This window comes from Emys orbicularis, chromosome 13, assembly GCF_028017835.1.
Source record: "Emys orbicularis isolate rEmyOrb1 chromosome 13, rEmyOrb1.hap1, whole genome shotgun sequence".
Taxonomy (NCBI): domain Eukaryota; kingdom Metazoa; phylum Chordata; order Testudines; family Emydidae; genus Emys; species Emys orbicularis.
Genome location: NC_088695.1, coordinates 44,069,576 through 44,097,066, shown reverse-complemented (window position 1 = coordinate 44,097,066; position 27,491 = coordinate 44,069,576). Strand labels below are relative to the sequence as shown.

Here is a 27,491-nt window from a genome sequence, read left to right as displayed (position 1 = left end):
AAAAAGCACAAGAAACAACAACAAAAAAGACAAGAATGTGCAAAGCACATTATTTGTTTCTATTCTGTTTAGGTCCAGTAAGGAATAGAGACAACTGTACATTATTTTTATTATTGAGTCTGCAATAAAAACCTATATAAGAAAATTACAATGATTTGGACATGTATATTGCAAGTTTTTTGTTTTTCCTAAAGTTAATGAGGTATTTGAGAATTGATGGCCGCACTCTGAGGCCACCAAAAAAATTCTTGTGAGACCCCTTGGTTTAGATAGTCTTGAGGAAGTAACAATGTGGAATATCCTAAGGGAAATAGGGTCATTTCTTCAGATAACAGGGACTACAGCCTTAAATATTATCTCCGTAAGAGTAGGACTAAAGGAAAATTCCCTTGTAAAGTTGTCTGTAGCTTCATAGTATTAGAAATATAAGTAGTATGGATATAACCAAACAGACTTTCATCCTATTAATTTTCACCTATCATCATGGTCACCTACTAATTGCTTCAGCCTGCCAAATATTGTTTACTGGAATGACATGACAGAAATCTGCCATTCATTTGCTGTTCTTTGTAGCTTGTAAATCTGGTCACTTGTAAATATAGTCTAATTTGTACATGAAGACAAAAGTATTATTTTAAATGGTCTCTACACAAAGAAAATCTCAAATAATGAGCCCACTTCTCCTCTTACTTGAGTGTAAAGTAAGAGTAACTCCACCAATGTCAACAGCGTTACATAGACATGAATCTCCCATGAGAGGACAATCTGACCTCAAAACTGTATTTAGTTAAGTTGCATTTTGATTTTTATTTAACTATTAATGACTCAAAATCCATATGTTATTGCTTTTATGAAGCATATTTCATTTCATAATTTTTGTTGCCTAATTTTTGCTTTTTTAGTCACTGCCAGCAGTACAACTGATATCTTTCTATGAAGAGAAATAGATGTCAATTAATTGATTGGTTGACATACCATCAAATTATTACAAGTCACTATTACACCAAGTCAGACATAAGAACAGCCCATTTTCTTTAATTCTTCTCACCCCGTAAGTTTTCTTGTGGATATCCATGGCAAGAGGTGTCATTTTCCTGGGATTTGATTTTCTAGCATTCTGCAAAGTGGTCTGTCATTAATGAATGAACTGTAGACAGAGTACAGAATCTGTCAGAAATTGGCTTTTCCAAGGTATAAGGATATGGCATTCAACCGTACAAGTAATTTTGGCAACACCTACAATGAAGAAGAAAGAATGAACTGCTGCTAAAATAATAATTTGCTTCATGGTAGTATTTCCTTTTTACTTTTATGAAGAGTTTGATAAACCACAACTTCCCAGTGGTTATGGGCTCAATCCTGAAAGGAACTCAATGAATTGTGGAGCGGCAGAGCACCTTCAACTTCCACGGAAGACTATAGGAACTGAGAGCACACGGCACCTCCCGGACTTGGTGGAACACCTTGCAGAATCAATGTATGTTAGAGCAATGATTTTTGTTTAATTACTAAAAAAGAGGTCAGATAGGCATAAACAATGTCAATGCAAATCTTTCAGCCTTCAAATAGTGACTTCCAGATAAAAAATTAGTGGTATATAACTGAAGTTTTAATTATTGTAAGTAAATTTAATGGGAAACAAATTAGTTGCTGCAGTAAAAATAAATAATATGACTGAGGGGTCATGATATTTAAAGATTTAGGGTGAAATCCTGCCACTCTTGAAGTACATGGGAGTTTTGCCATTGATGTGGGCAAGGATTGCATCCTTAGTCTCTCTTTAAAATACAGATGATTTAAAAGGACAGCTCCCCTGAACTTTAGAGGGTGTTTTGTGTATATATATATATATATCCCAATGCACTGACAGAGAAGCAGGTTTAAGAAACTAGTTTAAGAAACCAGCTAAGAACTAATCACTTTTCAAAAACTAGTCAAATAATGGTCATATACAAGTTGATGCTCATTAATTAGCTTCACAGAAGTGTAAGCAAACTTAAAATAAGAAAAAAAGAGGTGGGGGGAAGGGAGGAAGGGGAGAGAGAAAACGAAAACTTGCTTCAGGGAAGAAGCAACTGTTCTCTGATGTGCAGCAAAGAATTTAACATCAAAGAGCTAATGTAAATGGGGCCCATTTACTTAAAAAAACTCCACCTTCTGGAATATTTCTATGAGTCTGACAGCATTATGCTTTATACCAAAATTCAATATTGCGTAATTTGACAGATGTTAAGGGAAAATGACCCTCAGATTGGTCAACTCAAGCAATTTTGGTTGCTATTAAGGATATTAAAACACTTTGTACATCATCTGTTTAAATTTTAGAGATTAGCAGATCAGCTCTCAAATTCATCTCACTTGAATGTAAAACTTTACTTCAGTTTCAAACCTTGGAAAATATATTCTCTCAAGTGTTTTAATTATTACAGTAGATTATTTTCTACACCAATACGCTTTTCCTTTTTACTGCTCTTTCCACCAATCAGATAACATATGATATGGAAAACTGAACGTCTGTGTAAAAGCGAAGATAGCAGACCCAGTTCAAATATGTAATTTGAGCTACCAAAAAGACCATTAAAATTGTTCAATATCCAAAACGATGTTAACAGAGTAATTAGTCAAGTACCAAATGACTTCAAGAGCTCTGAAAGTGAATGATAGAAATCCCGATCTGTCATACCCACAAATCCTATTAATATTCCACTGTAACTCCACTTTTGCAGATCTATAAATCCTATGGCATTTTCTTGATATATTTATGGAAGAAAAAAACCCCTCTTGTTCATGTGCTAAGCACTTTTCATGAGGAAGAAACAAGAAGGAACAGAAAAGAATTTGACATTCTACCTGTTCTATGAATAAATGCCTTTCTGCACCAAGCTACAGTTCCACATTTAATGGGGGCCAACTAAAAAAAAAAGCTAGTGCAATTTGTGCTTAATGAAAACTCAACTTCCTCTACTGAATTCTTTCCAGTGCTTTATGCCTGAAGAGTCTATTTAACCCAATAGAGTATTTCTAACCATTATGCAATTAGAGGGGGGAAAATAGACATTGAACCCTTTCCTAATGCTCATGAATTACACGCTTCTATCACAGTCCAAATGCTTTAGGTATACGAAACCAAGTTAATATGGTTACTGGAGTCAAATAATGGGACATGTTAATTACAGACTGATCACCCAAAATGAAATCCTGTACTGCTAAAATAAGAACACTATGCCCAAAATGTTTGCTTTTTTTCACTTTTTAAAGAATATTTAAAGAATCATTAATCAAAAAAAAAAATCTGAACAGTAAATACTGTAATGTACATACATCTTTGTAAGCTTCTAATGATTTCCTTTAAACACAGTATAGAACTGAAGAATAAGGAGAGGACATTTTTCTAATTTTTCTTGAGAACAGAATACAATCACACAGTTCAATCACAATGCCATTAGTTCTTTAGGAAGTTGGCATCCATATGAGTTAATCTTGTCACCTTTATTTATACGAGTTGTCCCATGGACTTTGATTTGACTCCTTGAATGAGTAAGCAGCACATCTCATGAATAAGAACTACAGGACTGGATCTAAGTTCTAAGCAGTTTTAAATGAAAAAATGTTTTTTTGGTATATCCAGAGTTCTGCAAATTTAATGACAAATTCAATCCCATCAACTCTCTGGGCCTCTCGGAATTGATGAAGCTGATTCTGATTCACTCTGACATTGCTAGCTTGTTTACTTACTTGATTCAAACAAGCCTTCTTTATAATAATACCTTAAATTAGTCAACAACTGCCATATATTTACTTTACACTACAAAACAATACTCAGCATGTCTATATAAGCAATTTAGTGAGCAAACAGCAAATTACATTTACCTGAATCATTTGGAAGACACAATCTTCTATAACTGGATTGTGCCAAAAATGTTATGGAGGTGGTTTCTGCATTATAAAATACTCTCCCTTCTTCTCTACAATATCCAAATAAGATGAATGGTCAGACAAATTGGCTTCTTCCTCGCTCTTCAATGAGTGATGATAAATCAGGAACTGCCATGAAAATACCTCCATCACCATGCTAGAATTGCACTAGTAAATTCTGAAAAAATGGACAATAGCAGGAGCCTAGGGCAGGACGTCCCTTTATAAAATGGGACATCAGGTGTGGGTGGTAGTACTTTGAGGACCCCCCAGGACAGGCTACCAGAATTGCAGACATAGAAACTTCTTTCCCAATGCTTACCAGTGAAAGGATCCTTAGATGACTCCTGAGAAGATTGACAGATTTAACAGCTAGGTTACCTACCACTGAAAGACCCTGAAATAGAAAAGAAACCTATATAGGGAAGTCCAAGGCCCTTTATAATCCATAGCCCCCCAAAATAGGTAAAATAAATGTCCAAGTCCTCCCTACCAGATTGAAAGGCAAACCCCTGTGCCTGTTCTAGTATATGGAGTATACTATCAAACCACTCTTCCTCAGATCTTTATTCACCATTTCACAGGATAAGCCTGTAACATGCCAAGGCCCTTAGCAACTGAGAGCATGGAATGCTTTGGCAACAAATTGTAAAATATGGTAAAATAGTGTATGGAAGCTTGGAAGGGAAGGATTATTATTTTTATTTTGAAGAGTTTGGTGTTTGCTTTCACTAAATAAACTGTGTGAGAATTAGAGGCTGAAGTGGCTGTCTATCTGAAGTCACTGCTGCCTATCTTAACTTTTCTTTTCCTAAATCTGGTACAGTACAAGTATGGTATTTATTATTTAGTGTTTTCTTACTTTATTCATCTCCTGTTGTAGTCTGTCTAGTAGAAGTAAGCATAAGACAGTTACAGAAAGTATGGTATGTTTTCTATTTAAAAGTTTTAAAATAGGGCTGTCGATTAATCGCAGTTAACTCACGCAATTAACAAAAACAAATTAATTGCGATTAAAAAATTAATCGCGATTAATCACAGTTTTAATCGCACTGTTAAACAATAGAATCCAAATTGAAATTTATTAAATATTTGTGGGTGTTTTTCCACATTTTCAAATATATTGATTTAAATTACAACACAGAATGGAAAGTGTACACTGCTCACTTTATATTATTATTTTTGATTACAAATATTTGCACTGTAAAAATGCTAAACAAAAGAAACAGTATTTTTCGATTCACCTCATACAAGTACCATAGTGCAATCTCTTTATCGTGAAAGTGCAACTTACAAATGTAGATTATTTTTTGTTACATAACTGCACTCAAAAATAAAACAATGCAAAACTTTAGAGCCTACAAGTCCACTCAGTCCTACTTCTCGTTCAGCCAATCGCTAAGACCAACAAGTTTGTTTACATTATTGGAGATAATGCTGCCCACTTCTTATTTACAATGTCACCAGAAAGTGAGAACAGGCATTCACATGGCACTTTTATAGCCGGCATTGCAAGGTATTTACTTGCCAGATATGCTAAACATTCGTATGCCCCTTCATGCTTCGGCCACCATTCCAGAGGATATGCTTCCATGCTGATGACTCTTGTTAAAAAAAATGTGTTAATTAAATTTGTGACTGAACTCCCTGGGGGAGAATTGTATGTCTCCGGCTCTATTTTACTTGCATTCTGCCATATATTTCATGTTATAGCAGTCTTGGATGATGCCTCAGCACATGTTCTTTTTAAGAACGCTTCCACTGCAGATTTGACAAAACACAAAGAAGGTACCAATGTGAGATTTCTGAAGATAGCTACAGTCCTTGACCCAAGGTTTAAGAATCTGAAGTTCCTTTCAAAATCTGAGAGAGATGAGGTGTGGAGCATGCTTTCAGAAGTTTTAAAGGGGAAACACTCTGATGCGGAAACTACAGAACCTGAACCACCAAAAAAGAAAATCAACCTTCTGCTGGTGGCATCTGACTCAGATGATGAAAATTAGCATACATCCGTCCGCACTGCTTTGGATTGTTATCAAGCAGAACCCATCATCAGCATGGACGCATGTCCTCTGGCATGGTGGTTGAAGTATGAAGGGACATCTGAATCTTTAGCGCATCTAGCATGTAAATATCTTGTGACGCCAGCTACACCAGTGCCATGAGAACACCTGTGTTCTCACTTTAAGGTGACATTGTGAACAAGAAGTAGGCAGCATTATCTCCTGCAAAGGTAAACAAACTTGTTTTTCTGAGTGATTGGCTGAACAAGAAATCAGGCCTGAGTGGACTTGAAGGCTCTAAAGTTTTACATTGTTTTATTTTTGAATGCATTTTTTTTGTACATAATTCTACATTTGTAAGTTCAACTTTCATGATAAAGAGATTGCACTACAGTACTTATATTAGGTGAACTGAAAAGTACTATTTCTTTTGTTTTTTTATAGTGCAAATATTTGTAATAAAAATAAATATAATGTGAACACTGTACACTTTGTATTCTGTGTTATAATTGAAATCAATATACCGGTATTTGAAAAGGTAGAAAACATCCAAAATATTTGAATAAATGGTATTCTATTATTATTTAACAATGCGATTAATCATGCAATTAATCGTGATTAATTTATTTAATCGTGCGATTAATCACGATTAATTTGTTAAATCACTTGACAGCCCTATTTTAAAACCTTTTGGTATGTAACCTATTGCTTAAATCAGCCTCTGTACCAGATGACTGGAGGATAGCTAATGTAACTCCAATTATCTGAAAAAGGGGGTGAAAAGTGAAGTGGCAAAATCTTCAGATGATATAAAATTACTCAAGATAGTTAAGTCCAAAGCTGACTGTGAAGGGTTACAAAGGGATCTCACACAACTGGGTGACTGGACAACAAAATGGCAGATGAAATTCAATGTTGATAAGTACAAAGCAATAAACACTGGAAAAACATAATCCCAACTACACATACAAAATGAAGGGGGTCTAAATTAGCCGTTACCACTCAGGAAAGAGATCTTGGAGTCATCGTGGATAGTTCTCTGAAAACATCTGCTCAATGCACAGCAACAGTCAAAAAAGCTGACAATGTTAGGAACGAGTAAGAAAGGGATAGATAATACGACAGAAAATATAATCTTGCCACTACATAAATCCACAGTATGCGCATACCTTGAATACTGCATGCAGTTCTGCTGCTCCATCTCAAAAAAGATACACCTCTACCCCGATATAACGCTGTCCTTGGGAGCCAACAAATCTTACCGTGTTATAGGTGAAACTGCGATATAGCGAACTTGCTTTGATCCGCCGGAGTGCGCAGCCGCCCCCCCCCCCCCCCGGAGCACTGCTTTGCCGTGTTATATCCGAATTTGTGTTATATCGGGTCGCGTTATATTGGGGTATAGGTGTATATTAGAACTGGAAAAGGTACAAAGAACGGCAACAAGAATGATTAGGGGGTATGGAACAGCTTCCATATGAGGAGACAGTAAAAAAAAAACCTGGGACTGTTCAGCTCAGAAAAGAGACAAATAAGGGCGGATTTGATAAAGGTCTATAAAATCATGAATGGTGTGAAGAAAGTGGATAGGGAAATATTATTTTCCCCTTTCCATAGCACGATAACCAGGGGTTACCTAATGAAATTAATAGGCAGCGGGTTTAAACTAAACATAAGGAAGCACTTCTTCACACAAAGCAAAGTCACAACCTGTGCAACTTGTTGGCAAATTATTAGCCAGGCTGGGTAAGAATGGTGTCCTTAGCCTCTGTTTGTCAGAGGGTGGAGATGGATGGCAGGAGAGAGATCACTTGATCATTGCCTGTTAGGTTCACTCCCTCTGGGGCACCTGGCATTGGCCACTGTCGGCAGACAGGATACTGGGCTGGATGGACCTTTAGTCTGACCCAGTATGGCCATTCTTATGTTCAGATGATGTTGTGAAGGCCAAAAGTACAACTGGGTTAAAAAACAAATTAGATAAGTTCCAGGAGGACAGGTCCATCAGTGGCTATTGGCCAAAATGGTTGGGGATGCAACTGCATGTTCTGGTTATCCCCTAAATCTTCAATATGGCAGAAGCTGTAACTGGATGACAGAGGATGGATCATTTAATAGTTGCCTTGTTCTGCACATTCCCTTTGAAGCATCTGGTACTGGCCACTGTCAAAAGACAGGATACTGGTCTGACCCAGTACGGCCGTTCTTTTGTTCTTATGTTAATCTTTATGACTTTATAAACACATGCTATCTGTGCATTATCTTAGAGCTTCCCAAAAAGATTCTAAGTATCTTTATTAATGCAAAGTGTGAGAAACCCTAAATATAAGGGTCATTGCCAGCTCCACTTATACCACAGACACATTTATAGAGTGAATAAAGTCACTAGCTCAAGTCATTTTCTTAAATACTACATGTTACCACTAGGTAGTAATGTCATTCAAATATATGCTATGATCCTTGGCTCATCTAAAGGCTAACCTGGTATGAGTTCTACAGCAGGCAGAATCTGTCAGAATTTGGGGACACATACTCAGCTGAGATAAGCTGCCATAGCCACACTGACATCAATGAAGCTATAACAATTTACATCAACTAAGGATCTGACCGTTGGACTTTATCAACATATGGTACATGAGCGAAAGGCTATTGGAAAGAGTACAGAAAGATTAGAATGTATGTTCTAGATGAGTGTGACAGACTCTCATTTTCAGTTACATTTTGAGGCAATAAAAAGCAACGTTTAACTAGAAGATAATGATTAAAATAAAAATATCATGAGTGTGCATCATTCTGAGACGGATTTTTATTCCATGAAATGTAAGTATTAAAAAGGGGTGGTTGATGTCACAGTGTAATAAATAGAAAAGCCCTACGGTTGGGAAGCAGAGCCAAAAAAACCCAAGCCCGTGATTTGAAGTAACCAGTGTTCCTTAGTGAGATTACCTTGGATTACTTTTAATAGTTTCAGATAAAACAAAAGCTTCCAAAAAAGAATAGTACAACTTCATGAGCCAGAAAGTATTGCACATGTTTAGTCATTGGTGCTGTAAGTCCAGCAAAAACCTAATTAAAAGTAGAATGGAATACATTGCTCAATCATGAAAGCAATTAAAAAACACAAACAAGACTTTTGGAGACTAACATTCTCAATGTTTAATTATTTATCTGTGTTCAGTTCTGCAGCTGTAGGTCAGAATTAACTCCTCTGAACTAAATACTAAAAAGAAAACTCTTTTGGGGATTTGTACCTCATTCATTTTCAATCAAAAACCCAAATTCATTTCAAATTCACACAAGAACTGCAACAGTTTCACCTAAATCAGATTTTCTACAAGTTAAACACCCCTCCTACACTCAGATGTGATTGTGAAACTACTTTGATCTCTATTCCCAAATTTATTGCTCTGTGTAATCCATGACAAAATATAACGTGATTTACTGTATCTCTATATGACAGCCCAGCAGCTGAGAGAACTTAATAATTTAGCATAAGAAAAAAAAAACCTTCTGGCACCAAAATATACAAATCATAATTGAGGCACTTTAGTATCATATTACAATGAAGCATATGCAGGCTGATCATAAGAACTTCAAAACAATTATAATTCTTTCTCACCCATTTAATAACGGTGGTTTTTATTCCGTGACATGTTCTGCAGCTGCAAGCAAGTCATTTTGGAACACTTTTGTTTTTTCACATTAAAGACTATGTAGGGCTAATAACATCATTTTACCCACTCCCTATTTCCCAACCATCCACTTCCCATCCTCCCACTTCGAAAAACAAAAAACTGCAACATTTCTCAAGTTAATTCCAAAGAAATGAAGGATATCCATGACAGTGGAGACAATGCATACAAATGCTACACAAGTATAAATGTATGGGGCAAACAGATGCTTTGCATTAGTGTGCACTATTAAATAGAAAACGATATTAAAAAGAAAACCACAGTGAATAATTTAGATATCCAAATGAATAGTTACAAAGCAAGAACATATTGTACAAATTCCATATGATAAAATGCAGAGTCATTTGTTAAATATTAAATGCAGAAAGCCTACAAGAGTAGCGTGCCTGCTATATTACTCTATGGAGTAAAGGCAGCACTCAAGGAGAATAGAGAGATTGCAGAGAAGCTAAATGACTTGTGCGTTCATTGCAGTTTTGTTGCAGCCATGTTGATCCCAGGATATTAGAGAGACAAGGTGGGTTAAGTAATACCTTTTATTGGACCAATGTCTGCAGGTGAAAGGACCTGAAGAAGCTTGAAAGCGTCTCTCTTTCACAAATAGACGTTGGTCCAATAAAAGATATTACTTCACCTACCCTGTGTGTTTATTGTACAGGATGTTGGGGAGATATCTACCCAGACTTATTTATTCCTCGTAATAAAGATGAGGGATTGTCAGATGGTGAGATGTCAAAAGAAGAGATGTTTAAGCTAAATGATAATTTATCATCAGATCAGATCATGCAAATGAATACACTGAAATCTATGTGGCTCCATACAAGCATGGGGTCCACTCACAAGGAACCAGTTACAGGACCTGTCCTCTAAATTACACTACCACCAGTTGGTAGTCATTCAACAATTTCAAAGGAATTTAAGAATGAACTGGCTGAGCTGCTAAAAAAAAAAAAAAAAAGTAATCTTGCATCTCAATCAGCTACTACACTGGAGAGTAGCCAATGTTGTCCTTATCTTTATAAAAAGAACTAGGGTGATCCTGGGAATTACAAACCAGTAAACCAGGCAAATTACCTGAAATAATGAATTATAAATAGAGAAGAATGGTAAGACAGGGTCAAATCACCACAGCTTCTGTACATGAAAACTGCACCCCCGCAAACCAAACAAGCTGAGTAATATGAGATGGAGTATATTTAAGCATGTTGAGAGAAAGGTCCTATGATAAAGTCATAAGGCTATGTTCAGAAGTGAGGCATAAGGTAGTGCAAGTTAAATTCCCCTAACACTTGCTTAGACTTAATTATAATCTGTTGCTCTGCAAGTGAGTTTTAGGTTTTGTCTACACTACCACTTTCGTCAGTACAATTTTGTTGGTCAGGTGTGTGAAAAAACACGCCCCTGACTGACATTAGTTTCACTGGCAAAACTGCTGGTGCAGACAGCGCTATGTCGGCAGGAGAGCCTCTCCTGCCCGCAAAAAGTGGCTACACGGGAGACCTTACAGGAGCACAGTTGTAGTGGCACAGCCGTGCCACTGTAAGGTCCATAATGTAGACATACCGGCACAGGACTTCTTGAAGTGTATCTTTTTGGCTTAAATATTCTCTCATACTTTGTCATTTAGTCTTACTGTTCTTTTTCTTGCTTCTTCCTTTTTTCTATAGGGGTAGATATGTCTCTTGAGATGCCGGTATGGTAGCGTAAGTAGTTCCATTCTTGTTCTAATTATTTCATTTCTTTTAGGTACTATTTGGCTTCCTTTTAATTTTTTTAAATCACCCTTCTGAAAATTTAGCACCATAGTGCTAGCTTTTGGCACAAGTCTTCTCACATGGATATCATAACTGTGGGGTGGTCTAAGGGCTCAACTTCTTGAACAAATTCTTGTGTGTGCATTTTAGAAATAAGGAAAGAGAGCCTCTCCTTGTGTGCGCCACACACAGGAAACATCCACTGAAATTAATTAGAATGTTATTTGCTTCTTCCCATTATTGTTAATTACATCTTCTTATATTACCCTAAACAACTGAATGCTTTACATCGACGGAAATGAAACCTTATAACGGTCAATGGTTCCTCCATCTAGTAGCACTTTTTTGACAATTGTCCAGACAGATATAACGAAGTCCCAGAACATCAGTCAATGTAATTTTCAGTGCTATGGTATCATTTGTGAACTTAATTAAAGTGCTGTTTGTCCTCCTACCTCGATCAGTAATGATGACGTTGAATAAAACTAGCCCTAACACTGATCAGCACAGTACCCTAGCAGACAACTCCATATAAATTATTACAATGACATTTATATCATTACTCTTTGTTAGTAGCTCTCCAGCCAGTTTTAAATCCAGGTGGCAGCATGAAGTACGGGCAAAAAAGGATTTTTTTTTTTTAAAAGAGAAGGTATTGAAAGCACAATCCCACTATGTATGAACAAACGAGACTACTGCTCTGAAATATCTCCAGTAAGTCCTTGGGATAGCGCCATAAATGTTGTTTAGTCTCACTTGAGTAAAGTACCACTGAGAGATTATTCTCTAATATTATTTTTGAAGTTTGGTACAGATTGAAGACTTTTCCAAATAGCTTCCCTATGGGATGATGTAATTTCATTTTTAAATTAAACTTTTTTTCCCTAGGTCTTTTAAGCTTTGGAAAGACACTTTCCCATCAAAGCCAAAGCTTCATGCTCACTTTTGGTAGTATAAATGTGTTAATTCATGAATCACTACGCTAGTATGTTGGAATCGCTCCACGGCCATATATAAGTAAACATACATGGATTGTGCAACACAACTAAAACAAGGAAGTTATTGCTCAGGAACAGTAAGGCAGACAAAAAGAAGTGATGTACTCAAGAGATATTACATGGTACAGAACAACAAAACAATAGGGTTATTCTTTTGGTAAGAGTTCTAGAATCTTTAAATTCCATATGGGCAGACGCAGGCAACAGCATCTATACAATGCAGAACCACTTCAATACTTCACTATATAGAGAGGGAATATATATCTACATGTTATATGACTGATGTCATTGCCGCCCAAGAGGAAAATCAGGATATCAGTGCAATGAGGGGTTAATTTGGTTACTCATATCACGGGAGATTCACACTACATCTTCATTATGGTCACCAGTGTTTCATTTATAAAATTCATTATATAACAGTCTACTGATCTTAAGGCCACTCACTGTAGATGATGCCATCTCTAGTCTCTGCCGAAGCCACACTGCTCTGATTTGGTTGCTTGGAGATGCCCCTCCCTGAGAGTAAATGGTAAAAGAAATGGGAAGGTAGGAGGGGTATAAACCCTATTTTCACTAATACTCTAACATGTTCTATCACATAATATCAAGCGACATATATCTAAAAATCTTTTTGCTAAAAGGTTTTAAAGGAGCTATGTAAACATAAATTATGCCAATTTTTTGGCTGCAGCAGAAAAATGCCTAGGTTACTTAACAGTAGTGGTCTATGACTATATTGCCGATGCAGATCTATGCTAAGAACGAGCTGTTAAAAGCAGTTACCAAGATAAATCAGCATATGCACCAATGCTAGCACCACCTAGTGGAGGTACAATGCCCCATCCTCAATCAGTTCCTGTCCAGCATGCAGTCTCTGAAGAACAGGGACTGGTAGGGTGGCGGTGTGCAGGCAATATATTTGGGGAGCTCCACTCATTAGAAAGCACACCTATTTTTCTCCTCCAAGAAATTGCATCTAAGTATCCTTATTCTTGGAGGCTAAATTCATCTAGGGAGAAGGAATGCTGGACATGTAGGGATTATCTGGAGATGTACCTGTTCATTCTCTAACTCATACATAATTGTGGCAATGAACTGGCTTTTAGGCAGCTCCAACCATTCCTCCTTAAAAGACTCAAAGTTGTGCTAGAGTGCTGGAGAAGATGAAAAATCCATGTTAGGTTGCTCATTCCTAGATGAGGGACTGCTGGAAAATATCAGACAATGTCTACCAAAGGAGATGAAAGAGGCAACCAAGGACAAGCCTGGCAGAGGTTAATGGCTGCAGGACCATAGTCTCACTATGCTAAAAAGGAAAAGCCCATGGTGGGACTTACGCAGTCACTGCAGATTTTAGAGGTGTCCAGATAATAATATGGCTCAGAGAGGAAGTTAGGGAATATTTTGGTGGCTTACGGATGCTTTGAAGTTTGCCCAGAGTAAAATCTCATCCTTATTTTTGCCTAATAATTATGAATTACACCAAAACAGAGAGGTATTGTGATTCATTAAGAAGTTATGGAAGAGATGCCAATGACATGACTATTTGACAGGGAGGAGTAAACACCAGAGAGAAAAAAATCTATAGCAGGAAGTCAAGAAGTTAATGCTAAAGCAACCAATGACAGCAATCCTGCTGTTCTCCAGTGCCTCCCAGTGCCGAAGGGGTATAAGGTACTGGAGGGCCATCATCAGGTTGGCCAGGAGATGTCTATGAGAGATACAGTACTGGTAGGTATTGTGGTCTCTTTCTGGCTGGTACACTACAAAATTGTTCACCAAGGTGACCCCAGGGATGCAAGTAAGCCCACTGAGGGGGCGGATGGAGGGGGTTCCCACGGATATGCATAACTCCTGGATATAGGGCATCTGGTGGGGTCTGGAAGATCCTCTTCAGAATACTGGCTCAGTGGGGTGTGATAGTATGATGCCAAAAAAGAGCCCTGCCCAAAACCTCAGAGTCCAGAGAAGTACTATCTCCTGAGCTGAAAGGGGGAACATCAGCTATAGGATAGATGCCAGAGGTCCAGTCGGGGTTCAGTCCTGGAGGACTCTGGTCGCAAGGTGTCTGAGCTGTACCAGGGAAGGGGTTTTCACATTGGTCTGTCACAGGGGAAATGCCAGTTCCTCTGGGATGAAAAGGTCCGCTGGGGCAAGAAACCTGGATGGAGCTGGAGAGCTGTGGTATCCAGAAGCCTGAGTCTCAGGACTGGAGTCTGGAGAAAGGGTCGGTGCTGAGATGTTGAGCGCTGAACGGGAGAGGAGTATAGAGGAACTTCTCTGACCTCAGAGCATGTGTGCATCTCGGTGCCAAAAGGTGTCAGTTGGTACTGAGTTAGACAGCTCCCTGTGCTGTGTATTAAAATACTTCTCTGCATGCTACTTCTTGTGCAGTACTGGTGGCTCCATACCAGAATTGGGTGGCGCCTCAGCTGTATCCCTTAAGGGATGTGAGGTCTCCCTAGAGTGGGATTTATGTGATGACTTACCCTTCTTCCTTGCTTCCCTAGTTGGGGAAAGAGGCTTTTTTTTTTTTTTAAGCTGTCCTAGCCTCTGAAGGTGCTGCTGGAGCTGCAATAGCCATCAGAGTGACCTGGGATGTTGAGGCCAACATATGGGGAGGGAGAGAGGAAGTGGACCTCGCTAGAGCTCGTGAGCATTCCATTAGAAGGAGTTTCAGTCTAGCCTCTCTGTCTTTCTGAGACCTGCCTTTAAATCTGTTATAGACCTTACATTTTGACAGTAGTGGGTGTCTCCAAGGCAGTGGAGGAAACTCAAATGCCTGTCACTGCAGGGAAAAGACCTGTGGCAGGTCTGGCAGGTCTTAAACCTGGGGTTTTTGGCATAACCTGGAGTGCTAATACACCAATAACAGGACCGGGGAAAAAAAGGGAGAGGGTAACACCCCTTCTAAACACAACTGTGTTAAAACTAAAAGAGAAATAAAATAACTAAACAAAATGCAGGAAAAACTAAGAATAAATCATTATATTAAGGAAGGTGGAAAGCTGAGACTCAGTGGACATGCAATTGCTCTGTCGCGAACCACAGGCAGTTGAGAAAAAAACGAATGGTGGCAGGTCCACTTCTCCTTATATGCTGTTGTTTGGGGCACGAGGTTCTGCTCTCCGCAGGCACAGGCCCATGGACACTGCTTTGCATTCCCCAGTCAAGAACGTACGGGTGCATGCGAGCCCCATGGTGGAGCACCCACAGCGACATATATATACTTAAAGAAGAAATAGGAGCTGCCATTCCATGAAAGTTTTTTTCATCAATGACACAAAGTTCTTGGAAAAGGACTTTAAAATACAAATATCGTTTTTGTTTGAACTTTAAAAAGAGAATGGGTGAGGGGGGACCAGTGGAGGGATCTTCTCTCTGCCCAGAATCCCCTTTTCAAGTATCAGAGAGCTGGAGGAGCAACAAGGGAAGAGATCTTTGCTCTCTCTGACCCCCAAGTTAGGGAGCAGCAGCAGGCGTAGGGCAGCGGATCATTCATTTCCTGTCATACCTTGCAGGAGCAGCAGGAGGTCAACTGAGAAGCAGAGGAGGAAGCAGGATGCAGTAGAAGGGGCAGGGATGGGGATTTTCACTGCCCAGGACTTGCTCAATTGGGGCTAGGGGTTAGCAGCAGGAGGCCCAAGGATGTAGGAAGGGTTTTTCCATCTGGTTCTGCTGACCCCAAACTACTGTGCTGATACATTTTTTTCACCATCCTGCAGATTTTAGGAGAGACCAGTCCAGTGGCCATTAGAAGATTTCATGGCCAGCAAACCAAGGTGGCATTCCCTCTTCAGTGAACCATTTAAGGTCTGCTGGACCAGGGTTCCCTCTTGTGGAACTCCTAGGGTCTGCAAGAGCAGAATTTGTCTCCATTAGACCTTAAGGAAACTAAAAGGAAAGGAAATTCCAACACAAAAACTTTTGTTAAGGTTGAAATTACATATCTGATTTGAATGCATATTACCTTAAAAGATTAGTGCTTAAAAATATTCTAAATTTCCTGAGTATCTAAGTTTAAACGTACATAAAACCCAAACATTTGAAAGTATGGAAATTCAATTAAATTTCCAAAACTATCTTAAATCCATCCCATTAGCAATACCCTGAAGAAATCAGAAAGGCAGTGTACACTACCCACCGTATACAGTTTCATTTGATCATTGACCACAAAGGCATACTTTAATCATAATATTTATACCAACTATGGCCTTTTTTATGGTCAGATATGCTCCACAGGAAAACACTGATGTACAAATTCTGTATTAGACAAATGCATATTCCATTGCAATGATTTCTCTTTCCATATAAAGGGGACAATCTTGTAAGGTGATGAAAGTGTTCAGTACCCAACTGGATTGGGCTTTACAACTGAACCTGCGAACTCAATGTTTATTAAATGTCATTAAATACAGAGCTAACATGTTAACAAATAGAGAGATGAAACCATTTATCTGTGGTGCACATTTCTAAAACTCCACCTGCAAATTCAACTGCACAGGAGCAGAAGCTGTTGAAAACGTAAGCAGCATGCTGTACACCTCAAAGTTCTTAGAAAAAGTCCTTTTTACAAAAACAGCATGTTACAAAATAATTATAAAAACACAAAAAGAGAAGTTAGGAAATGGCCATCTCTAGGGACAGAGTTAAGTAAGTTTGGCATCTTAGATGATTTTACATATGTTCAAATGTTTGTGTTTCTCGTAAGCTTAACCTTACCTCTGAATTTATCTAACTTGTATTTAAATGCTCCCATTCTTGAAAGATAATATGAACTCAGAACACTGTTATGTGCCTACATCCTGAACTTTACCTTAACACAGTTTAGAGATGAATCCTGTTGGAGGTATATTTCATGATTGTAATAGCTATAAAATACAGGACTTTATAAGCGTAAAAAAGAAAAAAAATTCCAAACAACTGTTACATCATTTAAATCAATAAAACTGAATTGTGCAACTTTGGTTGAGTTACCTGCCAGCTCACATGCCCAGCTCCACAAACTGAACTGTTTCATAATTGTATTGAAATTATAGCTTATGTGCGAGAACCAACCAAAACATGTCTGTTTTTCCTGTGCTTTTCTAACAGACTACTGTAAAGCAAGCATCCGTGAGGGAAAAGTGATAATTTATGTCTGATTTTAATGAAGATACATGTTCCTGACTAAACCTCATGCTATCCAACAAGTAAACAAAAAATAACTGTGAATAAGGATACATATTTCACCAGATCCTCAAGATACATATAACAAACCATCTGTCATCAGTGAAATCTGTTTACTTAAGTACTCACAATTGCCCCCAGCAGTGTAGTATCTGAATGCCTCACTATCCTTAATTTATTTACCCTGCAAGGTAGGGATGTGCTCTTATCCCTTTTTACAGATGAAGAACTGAGACACAGAAGCCCACATTTTAAAAGGTATTTAGGCATTGCTCTGCTCAGCATTGCCAGGTCTAAGTGACTTAGACACCTATCCCCCATTTTCAAAAGTTGAATTAGGCTCTAAGTTGCATTGATTTTCACTTTCTCCAGAGTCCCAGGCTAGCACCTTAACTACTGGACTATTCTTTCTCTTTGTGGCTCTAACTTCATCTTATAATTTTAACTATAATATGTGTTAAACAGGGTGTGTACATACAGAAACATACTTCCTCTCTGGAATGAAAGTAGCAGTGAGAAAGAAATAGGCAGACAGTCCTTAAACCTGAATAAATACTTGATAAAAGGAACCAAAATGTCTATTAGACTCCAGGAACACAGTCAACAAAAAGCTTAAGATGGAAATTATTCAAATGCAGGGAAAAAAACCACTTCAACTCCACACTATATGTATTTTTATATGTTTCAAAGATATAACTGTTTTATGAGTTAGGTTTAGTATTCCAAGGTTGCTTCCTTAGAGTATTGTTAGCATGTCTACTGGTCTGTTAGGGTCATGCTTTCTGAATACTCATTTTCTTTGCCAAGAAAATACCACAGATGAATGTTACAAACAGCTATGTTAGCCAAAATTCACATCTGCATGCACTTAGAAATGCAGCTCTCCTCTTTCTTTTAATAATTTCTGGCAAACTTGAAAATATACACAAGCTTTGTATAGTATGTTACACCTGGCTGACTAGTGTTTATGCCATAAGTGTTGTTGATACAACCTATAACATCTGTCACCCTATTGTTGAAATTAGTCATTAGTGCAGCCCACACAACGGTAGTAAGCATCTCTAATGTATTTATTTTTTAAACACCCGATGTGTAATATTTTTCATACGTGGGTGTAACTTACAATGCAAAACAGTCATCATATACTATAATAATATAATCAACTGACACATAAAATATGTTAAAGAGGAAGCAAATAAAATCTGTACCTTAAAACTCTGTTTGCTGGGCGGAGGGGTTGTTTCATTTTTTAATCAAATCAGTACAATTAAAATGGTCCACTTTCCCAGAAATAATCTTTTATTACTTTTGTTTACAGAAATTTTGGTAATCTTTCAGGGTGTGTTATGTTTGAGTGTAACAATGGATGTCATGAAAATAAATGAAGACACAAGGACATGACAAACAATTTCAGCTCTCCCTGCTAATGTCTTGGACTCCTTGCCTGATTTATGTGTAACATGGCTATTCAGAGTCTAACTGCAGTAACACTTTCTGTCCTGAACTATTATGGTGGTGTTGTGCACTGATAAATGGCTGCCACCTTTCACCCCAGAGGTGGCTGCATTTCAGTAATCCATTATGTATATGGCTAGATTGTGCCTATTATGCAAAGGCCTGTGTTAGAGCTGCCCCAACAGAAGCTACTGGGAAGCTCACCTGCTTCAGTCCCCCTTTAGGAAGGAACAGTGTGAGCCTCCTCCTGGTCCTTTTTGCATGGCTACACTCATGCTCTCAGGATAGTAAGGGACTGAACTCATGACTGCTCCTACTCACACAGCGGGGAGGGGACAAGACTAGCAGAGCAGAAGCTCATGTGTCCTCCCCTTAACTTGTGCACCTCTGCAATGATCAACTGCTGTTTAACCCCTGCAGTGAACAGGGCTTTTAGAATCTCGTGGGGAAAAGGCCCGTATAACTAAGTGCTCAAGCTTGCGTTTTCACGCAACCCACTGTCAACCTCTGGAACTCCTTGCCAGAGGGTGTTGTGAAGGCCAATATTATAATGGGGTTCAAAAGGGAGCTAGATAGATTCATGGAGGATAGGTCCATCAATGGCTAGTAGCCAGGATGGGCAGGAATGGTGTCCCTAGCCTCTGTTTGCCAGAAGCTGGGATTGGGAGACAGGGCATGGATCACTTGATGATAACCTGTCTGTTCATTCCCTTTGGGGTACCTGCCATTGGCCACTGTCAGAGGACAGGATACTGGGCTTGATGGACCTTTGGTCTGACCCACTGTGGCCATTCTTATGTAAATCTATTTTTACACCATTGTCTTCAATATTACTACTTGCATGAGTAAGGGTTCACAAGATCAAATCCCAAATTAGCAAGAGCATAAAAAGGTATTAAAACTCTCTTTCCAATTTAATAGACTAAAAGTAAATTACATAATCAAAATATTTTAGAGCATCTTCAGGCAAGAATAAATAGAACAAAAGAGCCTCAGAAAGGGCCTGATTCTGACCAGCTACTCCACAGGTGTGCACAAGCAGAGGGGATACAAGTTGCTACTCCTCCTCCTCTTACTGTGGTGGGGTTTTACAGACTCACAGAGCACCTTGCTCCCTCCTCGCACACTGTGGTCGCTTGCCCGAAAGGGGGAAGGCAGGGCAAACTGAAAGCCGGGCCATCACCCCCACTCCTTCACAATGATCAATAGAACTACCCAGGTACAGAGGCAGGAGCAGAGATGGAGGATGCTGCACCTTTATCAGGATTGCTGCAGCAGACACATTGACAGGAATTCTGACTGGTTCAGACAGAATTCCTTCTGGAAATCCCAGGCGATGGAAAGCACCCTATTCAGTGCTTTTAATAGTGCATAGAGCAGAATTTCCCCCAAAGAGAACAGGCATGGAGATGTCAAACAGAGCTGTGATTTGTCTGGGACAGAGATGGTAAGCCAGTTCCAAAAGATTCACATCTCTAATAGCTCACATTTCAGAAAAACTCCTCACAGCGGGGTTACATGAAAATAATGCCAGCTACAGAGTAAGGTCAGTGGAAAATTATGGACTTTTTCCCCCTTTTTGTTCCATAACAGGTGACTTGTTTCTTTTCTTTACAATGTGGATTACACAGTTTCATCTGGCTGCCCGATAAGGACTTTTTCCAGGAAGCACAATATTTTATCCTTCCTATTGATTAATCTAATTTTAAAATGAAATAATTATAAACAGATAGTTACTGTCAGCTTCACACTTTCAAAATTTCACTTAAATACTATTCCGGAGCAGCCTTATAGGCATCAGTGGCTAAAATACTCTAATCATGCATTAAATACTACCAAAATACAATTAAATTAAAATATTAATTTTCTTTATCTCAGAAGGTAAGATGAGACAGTATGTGACTCTAAATAATAGAAATACCAAAATATATACAGCCCGAACAAACGAAAACATGTTTACCTCATTATAGAGAGCATCATTAAAAAACACAAAATCAGAATTACATATAAGGGCCTGCCATTTACAAACTAATATAATCTGTATTTAGCCCTGCTCTATGCTAATAAAGTGCCATCATCACCCCCATTTAATCAATACAGAGAAACTGGCAAAATCCCCTGCTTGTTTAAATTTACCAGCCATGTCTGGTTTGAACAGTAACATCTCATTAATTCCCAGCCTGGCAATTTGCAATACAAAGTTCAATGGACCTTAAGTATCAATTAATCAGCCATCCGCAAGAGGAGCCTGAAGAATAAAGAAAGTAACATCTCTTCTACATGAAAATCTTCCTGGTAGCAAGCAACATCAAATTAATCCCACATGTTTCATTACAAGGGATCACATCTGTTCATACTCATGAGCAGGGTGCTATCAATAAAGCTTATTCTCTTAGACTTTTTCCCCCATTCTGCATCAGTGTTATTGAGAAAGCAAAAGTATGTGAATGACATGCCTCTATAAATTCTCTTTCTTCTTTAAGGTCTTCACTGAAATTTTAGAAAACTTTTCCTATTGTGATCCTGATCAGGTGAGTGCCAATCCATAAACCCCTGAAACCAACACACAGAGAAATCAATATTGCACAGAATATAAGGCCACATGGGAATGAATCCTTTCACCTGCGAAAGGAATGAGCCTCTGAAAGTTTGGATGTTCATATGATCTTTTCCAAACCAAAACCAGACCCATGAAACCTTCTGAGGTTCACCTAGCAGTTCCTGGCACCATATATAATCAAGTAAATAAAAGAACATAAACCTTTAGAAGACAAAACATGAACAAAAACAAACAAAACTTTCCTTTCATTTTCTTCCATAACAACTTAAAGGTAACAAGATTTGCTAAAAAATTCAAAACCTCAGAAGGAAAGTTACTTTTTAAAAGCAGCAGCATGTGGGCTATTATTAAAGTTGTTTTTCTTTTCTTTTATAAAAACAAAATCTCCAATCCCAAACCCTCACTTGACTTCAATTGTGTCAGAATTTCATTTCAGTTTGGTAAACACTATCATTTTCACTTCTCAGCTGAAAATGGAGGTCTCCTCCAAACTCCTTTGGGACCTGGTGGCCTCTTTGCAGAGCCCTGAGATTGGGCTGTACAAAGAGGTGAAATAGGGTAGGAATGAGTAGAGGTAGTTCATGGTTGCTTGCACAGGAATATGTAAAACTCCTTTTTCCAACAAAATAATTGTTTTCCCCCCAGCACATTATCTCCCGATCATAAATTAGAAATGAAGAAATAGGCTAAATGATAAACATATACCCTTGAAATTTAATGCCATCTAATGTAAATTAAAATTAGAAATGTCTTCATGTAATTTTATTTGGAAAATGAAAAAAATTCAACTGAAAGTTTAAAAAGAATATTTTTGACAGTAATGGTGATTCAAGACTATTAAGAATATTTTCCTCTAAAGTGTTTAAGGATTATTTGTAACTTTAATTTGGGGATGTAAAGAAGTTAACTTTTTTTCTTTTGCTGTACTATTAATGTAAAAAAAAGATCAAAGAAAGAAAATAATTGAGATTCAAATTCCATTTTTAAGCAAAAATGACAATGTCTTCATGAGTTAATATTAATCCTTTAATTATGAATTTCAAAGGTTTAAATACTTTCTGTGACCTTGGCTTTAAATAATTATGCCAAGTGGAGCTTTCCTTAAATTCAAAAAAGATTCTGAATTGTTGATCATAGCCATTTAATGGCTTCAGGCTGGCAGATTTCCAACATAATCCTCAGAATGCTGTTTAAATTACGGACCAAGAACCTGATGCAGGTAAATGAAATGTCAATTTCACAAAGACCGTTTGAACCGTATATGCATAGTCTTATTTTTTGTTGCTCCGTATCATTTTGTAATCAAATGTGGAATTTACCACACTAATACATGTTAAAATATTTAAAACAACTGTATGCTTACATACACACATGGCCTATTTTAAACATCAAGTAGTTTTCATTTTAGTTTAGCACAATGTTTAAACATGTCCTTTGATGACAATTATTTTCTTTTCTAAGGAACTGAAAATATTATAAAATAGATTTTAAAGTCTTGGTGATCTTTTCTAGATAACTATATGCTGATTACGCCATTAAAAGCTGCAGCAGCCTAGGTAAGAATTTATTCCTACTAAATAAGAATCCAATAATGGTGATATTTTTAAAACAAGAAAAAAACAAACCTCAATACAGAATAAGACTCTGATCTTGAAAACCCTTACCAACAAGCTTAACAATATTACCACAAATAAGTGACATTTTAGTGAGATTACTCACAGTAGAAAAGTTAAGCATGTACATAAGTGTTTGAAGGAACAGAGCCATAGTTATTTAAAAGGCCAGGCTCATTAGTTACTACTCCATCTGCATTAAACACTTAATCCTACAAACATGCACATGAATAACTTCAATCATATGAATAGTCAGATTGACTGCAATGGACCTGAATGAAGTTACTCACATGCATAACTGTTTGCAGGATCAGGCTCTATATTTAGGCTGGGATGTGCAAAGGAACTTAAGGAAGCTAGTCACTCAGATCCCATTGAAACTTGGTCACCTAGCTACTCTCTTTTGAAAATCTCAACCTTCAGTGTTACTGCTATCTATACTTAAATATCTAGCAATATCTATTTTCTGCCTTGGTTCTTATGACTACATACTGGCAAAAGATATTAAAGATTTTGCTTTAATTTGGCAGTACAGTCACCAGTACTGTGAATTGAATACCTACAAGACTTGTGATTTAGGGCACGTCTTCACTACCCGCCAAATCGGCGGGTAGCAATCGATCTATTGGGGATCGACTTATCGCGTCTAGTGAAGACGCGACAAAATCGATCCCCGATGGCTCTGCCGTCGACTCCAGAAATCCACCGCGGCAAGAGGCGGAAGCGGAGTCGACGGCGGCGCGGCAGTGGTCGACTCGCCGCCGTCCTCACAGCCAGGTAAGTTGACCTAAAATACGCAACTTCAGCTACGCTATTCACGTAGCTGAAGTTGCGTATCTTAGGTCGACCCCCCCCGTAGTGTAGACCTAGCCTTAGTCTCTGCAGCACCAAACAAACTGAACCACTCCCATTAACAGTCTAGATTTCACCCAGGACATGGAGGTTGGATCCAATCTCAGATGAGTAAATGGATACAAGAAAAGCTAAAATATGTATATGCAAGTTCCTTAGTGCCAATGAGCCAACATCCTAAGGGAAATGGTAATGATGTTAGCTGACAACACTGGTAAATGATCACATAAATACATCTAAAGGACAGGAAATGGAGAAATGTACATAGCAATTTTTAAAAAAATTTGTAAAATGTTATTGAGGAAATTCAAAATACCATATTTTCGAAGCATGACATTATTTAAAATGTACAGAGATTGTTGAATACACAGTTTTCTAAAATATTAGTATCATAACATATAACCATTTTTATTTCTATATCACATAGCAGTGAGGTTTTCACACTTCTATCAGAGTCCATCTTGCTGATTTGTATCAAAAACACCTGCTCAGAGCTGAATGAAAGTGAAGCCCATAAAAAGGAGTCAACATTCAGCCCAAAACAGCCATACACTGAGTCATACTATGAATGAACTGAGCATAAGGTGGGAGAAAACACCAGTGTGTTTTAAAACATGAATCCCCAAACTTAAACATTTCACACCCCTCTTCCCAACCTTCCCTTCTCCCCACCCCACAAAATTGATCTCTAAGTCCTTACTTACTAAAACAAAGACAAGCACACAAAAGCTTTCCCCCTTTTATATTGAAGGCAATTTATATCCAGATACTTGTATCCTGAACTTTCCCCCTTAAACTGTTTTTTGACAGAGCAAAATACATGGATTAATAAAGTAGGATCTCCCTTGTCAACCCCATCCTAATCAAGAAAAAGTGATAAACCCCATCCTGGATTGAAGCTGCATTTCAAATCATGCTGTTATTCTGGTCTACCATTTCCCCCTACTTAAACTACTGTATACTAGATTGGTGTTCTGATCCTACTGCTACTTCTGTTAGAGTGTGGCACTCTGTTGGGGAAGAAGGCTAGTCAAAACAATAGTAATTATCACCATGAAATCTGCATTTTGTTATCATAGAAGCCTTTCATTCAAGGACCTCAAAACTCTGAGCCCCTCCGGCCCTGAATGCCATAGGATTTGACAAACTCTGATCTGTAGCAGTTTCCTTTATTTAAGTGATCTCACAACTGTTATTGATTTGTATAATTTGTTATAGAGTGTGTCACTTCGGATACATTGTCCCTCACTTGCTATGACCTAACCAGGTTTGTGCATTATCATGTGAATCTCTTACCTTTTCCAATGTCATCTCTGTCTCTGCAGCATGTGTCCTTTTCAGGTCTAAGGCCATCTTTTCCGACTCTGCTTTAAGCTTATTCACTGCAGTCTCGTGATCCCGAGCAGCCATCTGCTTTTCTTCTTCCCGCAGAAGGCTAAGCTCTACCAACTGTTGCTTCCACTGAGCATTTACCTGAATAAGCTCTTCTCTCAGCTTGTGGATTTGGGCCTCCATATTATGGATAATCTTAAATTTAAAAAAAAAATGGAAGAACACTGCTTATATGACTTCTCTGATCAGACTGTTATCTAGCATAGGGAACAAGCTAGAAGAATTCCCTTTCTCCCCTCCCATCAGAATTCATCTGCACTTTAGGATTCTCCCTTTCTCTTTTACCCTGCCTTTGCCTTCACACACAAACGGGAAAAGCTTCCTTCTGGCCAAAGTTTGGATGAAGGCTATCAGCAATGCCACAGAAGCCAGCAAGAAAAGCCTGCTTTAAGGCCAAGGTAGAGTTCCAAACTTAGTACCCACTCACCCTCCCTTTCACTTCACCAAACAATCAGCTTTACCATTCATTTTGTTCATTCTTCCAGTCCTGGCTTTGTATCTTTTCCTATACTATTTCCTCTCAATCTCAATGTGCCAAGCCCCCACCCTCTTCTTATTAAAATCCCTCCTTAAGACACTTCTTCAGTAAAGTCTACACACACAGGATGCAGCTCCAGGGCTAGCTAACACTGTTTGTGAACCTGTCAGGCAGCTAGAGGATACAAACATGTGATGCCCAAGGCAATTTTTTTTAGTGTATGTTAAAAAAAGATTTTTCTGTATTAACAGGATTTGGGTCAACCAGTGCTTCACCCACCATAAATGAAAATCACTTATAACTGATAGTTACTGAGTGTAAACCACATTCCTGGCTAGGGTAGACCATCTAAACAATGACTATAACACGTATCAATTTGAAATTTACAGTCTTTGTCAAGGTAATTGGAGGAAGATGGATCTGGATATTATTCTAGATTTAGTTATGATCTGATAAAGTGCTCATGACAAAGGTTAGCAAGGGCAGCACAATTAATAGAAAAATACTGAGCTCAAAACTAAATATAACAGTCCTACCGTTCATAAAACCACCCTAGTTAAAGACATCCAATCCAAGAGAAGAACAACAAAAAAGGTAGATCTCAAAAACAAAATAATACTGTCAAAATCATTAAAAAATTCCTTCCTTAGAGGTTTTTAAGGTCAGGCTTGACAAAGCAGTGGCTGGGATGATTTAGTTGGGGATTGGTCCTGCTTTGAGCAGGGGGTTGGACTAGATGACCTCCTGAGGTCCCTTCCAACCCTGATATTCTATGATTCTATGACTGACCAAAGCAGCTTTGGTGTATGATATGAAACTTGGTAAATTTGGGTTCTGATGAAAAGTAAGTTTGAAAAAGGAGCATTAACCGTGAGACCTCTGCCACTGATTTCCAGGCACTGAGAGACAAGACAACCCAACAGACCCCAATTGTCATGAAGGAACGTAGCCACTTAAACAACAGGGTTCTAGCCCTTGTAAGACTTACAGTATGGTCATTAAGGCCTAAAACCGTACCCTGAAATGAACAGGTAGACAGTGCAGACAATGTAGCTAAGCATATTGACTTTCCTCAATTGGAAGACAGGCCATTGTGTTCTGAACAAGATGAAGCACCTAAGGGTTCATGAAGGGCCACATAAAAGAGAGTGCATTATTGTAATCCAGCCTGGAGATGGCAAAGACATGGGTCACTGTGGCAAAGTCTGCATCTGAGAGGAAAGATGACTGGCTGACTTCTAATAGAAGAAGACACTACACAGGACCATCATTATCTACATACCAAGAAGCCATGAAGAATTTAACAAAACCTCAAGGCTCAGCACTATGTTGATAAAGGTGCAGTCTTTCTTCTCTCTATGTGAATTCCCAAAACTAGCAGCAACACTTCCATCATGGCCAGATTCATTCCCAGCCAATTCCTTCCCATGCATCTCCAAATCTTGGTTAGACTTAAAGAACGCACAACAACAGATGACAGAGGTTGATGGATTGCCAAGACTCATCTAACTTGTCTCAGGCAAGGGATAACATTTTCAAAAGTAGCAGAGTGACTTAGGAGCCTAAATCCTATTAGGTGCATTTGAAAATTTTACAAAAGAAAGGTCTTC

At 38.3% G+C, this 27,491-nt stretch overlaps 1 protein-coding gene across 1 annotated transcript in view; it reads right to left on the bottom strand.

The window, feature by feature from the left end:
• Positions 1-27,491, bottom strand: part of CEP112 (centrosomal protein 112) — a 303,594-nt gene that overhangs the window by 62,687 nt on the left and 213,416 nt on the right. Inside the window, exon 20 of the mRNA XM_065415534.1 lies at positions 25,308-25,538. Coding sequence (XP_065271606.1) covers positions 25,308-25,538 — 231 coding nt within the window. The remainder of the gene's footprint in view (positions 1-25,307; positions 25,539-27,491) is intronic.